At 37.8% G+C, this 9,149-nt stretch overlaps 1 protein-coding gene across 5 annotated transcripts in view; it reads right to left on the bottom strand.

Moving 5' to 3' along the window:
* Positions 1 to 265: 265 nt before the first annotated feature.
* LOC149576676 (uncharacterized) overlaps positions 266 to 9,149 on the bottom strand; it is a 407,004-nt gene continuing 398,120 nt past the window's right edge. For all 5 annotated transcript variants that reach the window (XM_089819021.1, XM_089819036.1, XM_089819029.1 and 2 more), the window contains 2 exons: positions 837 to 1,012; positions 266 to 709 (listed from right to left, as the gene is read on the bottom strand). In XM_089819021.1, the coding sequence (XP_089675147.1) occupies positions 598 to 709; positions 837 to 1,012 (288 nt within the window). In that variant the 3' untranslated portion in view covers positions 266 to 597. The remainder of the gene's footprint in view (positions 710 to 836; positions 1,013 to 9,149) is intronic.

Here is a 9,149-nt window from a genome sequence, read left to right as displayed (position 1 = left end):
AGCACTGAAAGGTAAATATGACAAAAGAAACCAGCCATGAGAAGAGCAATTGAGTAATAACTAATAAAATCAGTAAAAACTAGAGATCTGTACCTAAACCACGCTTTTGGATAATACGCGATATCCTTCAAAGGAGCTCAAATTTAAAGTTTTAGGGGTCAGTTCTACCATTTGGTGTGCAAGTAAAAGCTCAACAACATGTGACACTCGTTCGTAACTTGAACTTGGCTATAAAAGCAAGATTAGATTTGTTTAACTCGTAATATCAAAATTACCGTATTTTATGATCTAATGAACAAAATTGCTTTTCTGTTAAAAGTAGCTTGTTACAAGAAAATTTGATATGGACAGTAAAAATACAAGGAATGTCCACCAATAACCAATGCAGGTCAACGTGAAAATATACATGCTACAATAGATAATCGATGGACCATGACAATAGACTAAAAATTGGCACTTAAATGCAGACTTTAGATCTAAGAGGCAAAATGGCATTGGAACTAAAACTACTATTGACTTCTCTGCACAAAAAGTTGAGTCAGATTTTAAAGTGTTATATATGTACATGCACAAAAACAAAAATGTACAGACAACATTCTACTGAACCTGTTTTAATTCAGGTGACATTAATATCTCCTTAATAAATTCTGATGGCTTTCCTTCAAATGTCTTTCCTCGTCTAAAGATTGATCTTGAAAAGGTTATGTACCTGCTTCAAGTTATCATTTTATAGAAATTAAAGTTCATTTGAAAATAATGAAGAGATTTCCATTGAACCATAGCTAACTAAATATGTTTTTACTAAATTACAGGGCAGGGATTTCCAGAACACTTACAGTCGTTTTATAGCCCTGGTTATTCCTACATAGAAAAGTCGACGCTCCTCATCAATATCAGCATCTTTAAATGGAAGCAAATCTCGTTGCAATCCAGTGATAAACACTGTGTCAAATTCCAGGCCTTTGGCAGCATGCAGAGTCATCAGCTTTACACAGTTCCTGTTTTTATTACTCTAGAAAAATGGAAATTCAATCGTTAAATATATCACCTGCACCTGGAAAACACCATGACTTTTCTTATCTTACTTATATGTAGATGCCGCTACTATTCAGCACTAAGAAATCAAATAAGTTTTGATTGCAAGAATCACAAAACTAACCAGCAACCAAAGTCATGAGACAAATGTATAAGGGATTTTCTTTACTTCGAAATTTTACCATATCAAGCACAAATCTACACAACTGATGCATGTGTACCATAAGGAATGATAGATATATGCCAGGCCTCAAGTTACATGTAATCAATACAGACTGGCATGTCATTATAAACTCAGCTCACCTTGCAGCAAGGTGCTATTGTAGTCCCAAATTTTTGCACAACAGTCCACGTTAAGTATGTTTTCTTTCAGTAACACTGTTTTATGGTGATATCCTGCTGTTGCTGATCTTTGGGAGATTTTTCATTATTTGAGATGGCCATGATTAGCATTTTGATTATATACATAATGTTATTGCAAGAGGCTGCCCAGATGGTGTTCTTTATTTTTTTTTGTTTTTGCAATTTACTGAAAAGATGTGAACTCAACAAACATGAAGATTACTTTGGAATGAATATTATCGGCAATTAAGCAAATGCAGATTTATACTATAGTCTGAAAATGTATTGCTTTAATCTCTCTTGAACAACTCAGCAAATAATATCAATGCATACAAATATCATATCTTCAACAGCAGTTCAATACTATGAAATTCATCAGACAGAACTAGATATCAAACAGCAATTACAATACAAGCATACCAGTTTTCTGTCATAACATTTTTCAGACCTGATGCAGCCCTAGCAAGTATGTATAGGCATGTTGCTGTCAACCAAGTGTGGCGCCCTTATAATCCACCAGAGACCTGTATGACATGCTCCTTCAGCTCCAACCTGTACAGCCCAGTATAGGGTGATTTGAGACTGCTGCAACCGAATATTTATGGCTGCAGACTTGGGATGTCACTGTTGTGGGATGTGAAGTAGGTTTGGAGGTTTGTTGCATCCACGTGAGTTGCTTCTGGGTGGCAAGTAGCTTTTAGGAGTCTCTTTTGGGAACATTGAGTCACCTTTGGGAGTTCTTAGTCTCTTTTGGGAGTTCTGAGTCTCTTTTGGGAGTACTGGGTCGCCTCTGGGAATACTGAGTAGCTTCTGGTTTACAGAGTCACCTTTGGTTTGACATAGGTCTTTTCCTGAATCAAGAGTCACCTTTGGTTTGACATAGGTCTTTTCCTGAATCAAGTTGCAAATCCTAGTACCCTTTTTGGAGTCTTGCTAGTCCATCTGGTCACAATATCCAAACCTGGAGGTCTTGTCAGGTCAAACATCAAGTGTACCCCTTTTCAAATTATCAAACCCTCGTTCAACCTTGTCAAGTTGTGTAAGTCTTGTCCATCAAGCCAACATCTTTAGTTCTCAACTCATAAAGAAGGTAACCAATCCTTTTGACGCTGAAACTTGTCAACTCTTTCTGTCACACCTATGAATATTTTTAAGACAAACACACTTGAACATCAATCAAACCCTAGCTCAAACTTTGGGACATACAAGTTTGACCTAAACATTTTGCAAACACAAATCCTTGATGGTACTCGCAAGATCTAAGAGGAATAATCCTAAGAAAACAACTAACGCTTTTGATGAAGATCAACCAATACACACCACTTTTCAACAAGAAGCATCTAGTAGCAACATGTCTCAATATGATTGGGACAACCATAGTCACCACTTGAATATTAGTGACGAGGAGCTAATTGACAAAGAGTACCAAAGTTGCCAAACTAGTAAACGATTTCAAAAACTTCTTGAAAGGACATTGGGAGATAACAAGGAAACATTTTTCCTCAATTTTGCACACATGAGAGTTAAACTTTCTAAATACTTTGATGTGGAACAACTAAAACAAAAGGAGGAACTTATTCCCCCTTTTTGTTTACATCCTTCTGATGCATCAATTCCACCGGTATTCTTCCCTTTGTAGGGTTTTCACAATATTTCTCCCCATTTTTATCAACAATGACAAATGTAACTTATGCTTGTGTGTAAGAACTCATAACCTGTCGAACACTTCCTCGAAATTCATCCTGGCTAACTCCATTGATTCCTCCAATGATTTTCCCAAGTAAGATGTGGTGACTATCTATCCATGTAGGTTTTTTGCTACCTCTTCCATTGAGTCCAAAGTACTCATGTTAGGTAGACTATGTAACCTTTCTACATTTTTTACATTTTGTTGCATCATCTCTATTATAGGTGCAAGATAGGATTGTAGCTCGAATAAGGGTAGTCATCCTCTTTTCATGTTCTATTTGTAATTGCCTTGTCTTTTGAGTGATTAATTTCACCTTTGCATTGTACTCTACTGCTCGACTTATGATTGGATTAAATTGTTCAATCAAGGTGTCAAGTTCTTTCTGTGCCACATTCTTGCATTGTTCCAAGTCATCTATGGATTCTGATAGTTTTGATATTTTGAGCATTAATTGTCCAACTTCCTTCAATATTCTTTTCATTGCATCGACCTGTTTTGACAAAGTTACTCCATCTCTATCTATTGTCTCCATTACTTGTTCAGTTTTCTTCTTCTCATAGTTGTCTTATGCCATTTTGAGTGCTATGATTTCTAATTTTGGAACTTGTTCTACAATAGCTTTGATCAAAGTCTCCAATTGATCAATCATGCTTGCATCTAGATCATATTCAACTTCATGTACTAATTCTCCTAAAATATCTCTGGCCTCCATTATGTTGACTTTCTTCTTCTTTGCTCTTATTCTGTCTCTTCTTGCCTTCCTTTCCAACTTCTTAGGGTACCCAAATAGATCCTCAAGCTTCAACTTTTGTGATATCTACATTCTTTAATGTTTAATCATCTACTTCTTCCTCTTCTTCATCTGTGCTTACCTTAGTAAAGAGTTTACTACTTTTCCTTTCATTGGTGCTGCTAAACTTAATTTCCTTTTCATTGTCACCGATTCTCTTGCAGTGTTTACACTTTCTTCCTTTTGTTCTGTCATTGGTTGAACAAGTTGAACCTTGGGGGTATGATCAACTTCTTTGTATGGAACGTCTTCTCTAATTACTGCATCTACACCAGTTTGTTCTGCTTCTTGCTTGACATGTCCTTGTGTTGGTGTCCCGGATTTGACTTGCCTAATAACTTTTGATGGAATATAGGTTTGGGATAGGATTCTTTGGCCATTTTGCCTTCACAGGTTATATCCTTTTCCTCTTTCTCCTTTTCAATTTGTTCTTGTGTAGCCATCATTTTCATCCATTCCATAGTCTCATCATGTGCACTTTGAGTATCATCTACTAAGTGTCTTGCAACTTTATTTCTGATTCTGAATTCTTGTTTGTGAGCTTCAACCATTATCTCAATGTCTACACAGTCTAGTTTTGTAGCTATCTCCATAAATGATCTTTCCATGATCTCTCTGTCCAATTTCAATGTTGTTCTCCATCTGGCATAAACTAGTTTGTAAAGCTTTCTAGGTAAAATGCCAAAAAGTTCACTTTGGAGTCTTGCAGAATTTGTGCAAACTTCGTATTATTGCTTCTTCAATCTCCTTTTTGTCTTCTTCATTGTATAACTCATAATATTCTAATACATCCTCCAATCTACCATTCTCCTTTATGTCTTTGACTATAAGTTCCAATTTGGGATCTTTATCTTTGCCAGTTTCCTTGGATTCCTCTTCTTTCTTCTCAGGTTCAATTTCTACTGCTACTTCTTCATTGATTTCTTCTTGTTTGTATTACCCTATCTTGGTTGCTCTTTTTTTTGGTGATCCACACACTTTTCTTTTGTCTTTTCTCCGATAGCTCTTTTTGGTTGAAGGCGTTTCCTGTGTTTCTTCTTCAATGGTCAACTTAGTAGTTGACTTTTTAGGTTCTCCAATGACAAGAGTTGGTGTGCTTGGTTTTGCATTACCAAACTTTACTTCCAACATGCTCATCATTCTTCTTGACTTCCTTTGAATCACATGTTTCTTTAATTTTATCTTAATCTTTGAGAATGCTTCTTCATAAGTTCCAAACCTTGGTGCCGTAATATCTATAAGTCTAGAGAGTAATTCATTTGCATTAGCTCTAATTATGTCCTCATCTGCTTCACAACCAATGGAAGGTAACCAAAATGTTCTTGTTTGAACTGTTAATAAGGTACATGTATCAATGTCAAATAGAAAACATGTCTACCTTGTACTCCTCAAACATATTAACAAGAATTCTCTCTTTTATGCTTTCCAGACTGAAAATCCTTGAAATATCCCCACATAACACTAGAGAAATTATCTCCTAATATCTAATGAATTCATTTATTTGCACCATGATTGGTGTACATTTTGATCACCGAATCACACCTTTTTTTGTAAAGATATTTTGCAAGTAGGAAAAGTGTAAAAACCCTGACTATCCTCTGTCGGGATTACTGAATTGTAACCTTATTATTCTTGCCTTTTTATCAATGATATTTCAATTTTTATAAATTCTGATTATGCATAGCAAAATAGCTTTGAAGGAAATAACACATTGTTCATAAACACAAATTGATGTATACAATAGTTTATTAATTTGTTAACACAACCATGGAAAACCAAATCAAATGAACCTGGTTGAGACACAATTCGATATGCTGAATACAATGCTCATGTCCAAGGTTAATGCCAATTCGAAATACCACAAGATGCAAATCGAAATTCCTTCATTATGCTGCAGGCAGCTCACAATCAGTCATGTGCCCCAAGCTGCTGGTTGAGTTGCAGGTCCAACACGACCATAACCAATGCCCCCTCCACACACGTGTATCTCAAAACACTGCCCAACAATGGCTCATGCTGGTGGTGGTAGAACTTCACACGGCTGATAGCAAGATGCAGGCCCAACTTGATTGTCGTCCAACTACGATTCAGAATTCTGCCATAGCTTGGAGCGATGCCTCTAGATGAATTTCGGCACTCTTCCTTAGTCATATTCCCAATCGCTGCTATAACTTTCCTCTTGCGATTTCCAGAGAATTAAATTGCAGGCCATGTTTGATATTTGCCCAGCCTCTAATTGCAATTGCCAAACCTTGAGGGAGGATGTAAATGGTTTGTGAACACAAATCGCCACCCTTAGTAAGACAAACGTCAAACTTTAGACCAACTTCAAATTCTAGTTTGTAGCAACATAGTGAGATGGGAAATTTCTCAAACCCTCTCCAACATTTAGACAAATCTCACAAATGCCAATCTCCAAAGCTACAAGATGGACGGTAGGAGATATGCAATGCTATACAACAACACAATTTGCTAACCACCCTTCCAATGCAATTCTCAAAATTCTCAGACTACTTAAAACTCTCAGCCAGATACAGAGCGATTTCAGTATAAATAACAAGATTATTCTTCTCCCTAGATACAGAAGATACAGAAGGAGAAGGTTGGTCAATTGTACACTTCAACACAATTGCTGAGAACTTCACAAATGAACCCTTATACTTCAGCAAGGGCTCACAAGTCAAAAATCGGGAAAAAAACACAAAGGCACAAAAAGTAAATATATATTCAAGCATGTTTTCCCCAATGCAATGAGCTCTCATTTATAATCTTCTGTTGGCCAAAGTTTCCTAAATAACTCCACCCCAGAAATTGTGGAAGTTTCGCAAAATAACTCAATACTAGAAACTTTCCAACACGCTTTTTAGAAACATCTCTTAATGTCATTATTATAATAATATAAACATTATTATAATATATGCAACTCAATAATTAATAAATAAATATGAGCTCATGCAATTATCAACTTTATTAACTGCAAGTGATGACCAACTGCTGAAGCCACCCATTGCACTGCCAAAAATGGCGACTACCAATAATAGACTTACTAAAAATAGTAAGTCCACAACTGAGACACCCAAAACACCCTGTCAGCTCATGAGGGTCGCTATGATGAGCTAACTCCATCAACTACACGGACTTGCCAAAAACGAGGACATTATAGTCCTCCCTCCCTGAAATTGCTTGTCCTCAAGTAATTTGACATGATACAAAACCTCCACCGGGATCCCATAAGAAGCGAGTGATGTCCCCGTCCTCACTGAACCAACTGAATGCCACTACCATCATCAAAACCAATAACATGACTTGCAACATAGCATTGAATATTTGTGCTGATGATATAAAAGTTGGAACATCACTAAGTAACAAATCCATAGGAGATCTCAAAACATTCCCCTTCATTATACCTACCCAATCATCCTGTAGACAATCCAGCTTAGGCACTGACCAACTTTGGACTCGATGCAAATCCTGAACATGTGAGTCAAATACCAAGTTGTAAATACTCATCACCATATAAACTCTATGCTTAGTATGATCATCCTCATTGACATCCTCATGCTGTTGTGATGACTCATCCTCAATCATATTAGTGTAAACCCACACAACATGATTTGTTGTTCCCTTCGGCCTCAACGCACAAGGAAAATGACCTTTAGAGAAAGGCCCCTAGCACCAAAAGCAAAGCTGACACCTCCTCAAGTCCTCTCTAGAAGTGTCATCAGACCTCCCCACTGACTTGCCCTTGTCCTCAACAACTGGTGGTGACTCCTCATCATCAGGCGGAAGAGCAGAAGATTTCGAAGCAACTTTTCTTCGAGAAGAGAACTCCAAGTCAGGTGCCTTCCTCGTTGTGACCTATAGAGAAGATGGGTCCAATGACTTCACCCATCCACGGAGTGGCTCAGTCAATCCCTCCATAAATAACATAACTCATTTGCACTTTGAAATATCATACACTATGATTGAAAGTGTCCGAAACTCACCGATGTAACTCTCCAATCCACTAGATTGCTTCAGTTGAGCCAACTCATGGAAGTACACCTCTGGATCCTTCCTATCAAATCTCTTGATCAAGCGATCCACAAACTCATGGTAGGAGGTGATCAGATCATGTCGCAAAGAAACCAACCCATGGTACCACCGGTCATGGGCAGCTCTGTCCAAATGCAACACTCCAAATCTGATAGTATCCACTTCTGACATAGGATGCAAAGCCAAATATGTGTCGAGCTTATGAATCCAAGCTCGAGCTGTAACTCTCCCAGTACCATCAAAGTGCTCCAATGGCATCTTACTGGCAACTTGCTGTAACTCATTCTGTCAAGGTCGCTGTCTCTCAGGTCCCGACCTCGCTTTGGAATGCTCTAGTTTCTGAGTTAGGAACTGATCAAAATTCAAATGATCTTTAATTGCCTATGGTAAAGCATCCCACTTCGTAAAATGTGCCAGCACGTCATTAGCAAAAGGAGCGGCCTTAGGCTCAATACTAACCACATCCATCTTAGGTCTTAGAAATGTGGGCCTCTACAACCTATCATGAGTGCCAGTATGAATGTCAGCTCCGTTAGCTAATCCACCACAATCCTCAACTTGAACCCGATTTGCATCTTTGTACCTAACGCCATCTCGATTTCTATCCTTGACTCGAGATCTATGAGAATCAACAAAAACATCTTGAGCTCTCTCCCTACTTCGTCTTTGAGGTAGTGTTATCTGTTGTAGAGCATTGGACAAGTGTTGCAGTACATCTATCATTTGTTGTTGTTGCCCGGCTACAATATTCCTAAATGCCTGTAGGGCATTTCTATCAACCTCAGCATTTGTGGGTTGTAGTCTAGTACCACCAAAACCACCCGAACTACTATCCGAACCAAACCGTATCTCAAATTCACCATCCCTGGGAGGTGAATTACGTCCCCTTCAAGTATAGTGCATGAATAGAAAGAAAATGGAAACCTCTTCTCAACCCTAATTTCCAAAAGGAATGATCCAAATTGATTAAACACAAGAAAGTGTTCAATGTAGAAATGGATGAAGTGATGGAAAATATGGAGGCTGGAGGTTATATGACCTTCCTATTGTGGGGGAGTATGTGCCTAAATCCTGAAAAAGATAAAAGACAAATACTAACCTTGAATTTGGAAAATGTTGTTGATGTCTGTATATAGTTTTTGGAAAATCTGCAACCCATTCCACATTGGAAATGCCGAGACAAACAAAACCTAGAAATCTTCTGTCTTTTTGAAGTGAGGTCGACCTTGACCTTGTTGGTGGGGCACAATCTTACCC

The sequence above is a fragment of the Cupressus sempervirens genome, chromosome 1 (assembly GCF_028749045.1).
Source record: "Cupressus sempervirens isolate cs-2001-9-10 chromosome 1, ASM2874904v1, whole genome shotgun sequence".
Classification (NCBI taxonomy): Eukaryota; Viridiplantae; Streptophyta; class Pinopsida; order Cupressales; family Cupressaceae; genus Cupressus; species Cupressus sempervirens.
This window is presented reverse-complemented; position numbering and strand designations above follow the sequence as displayed.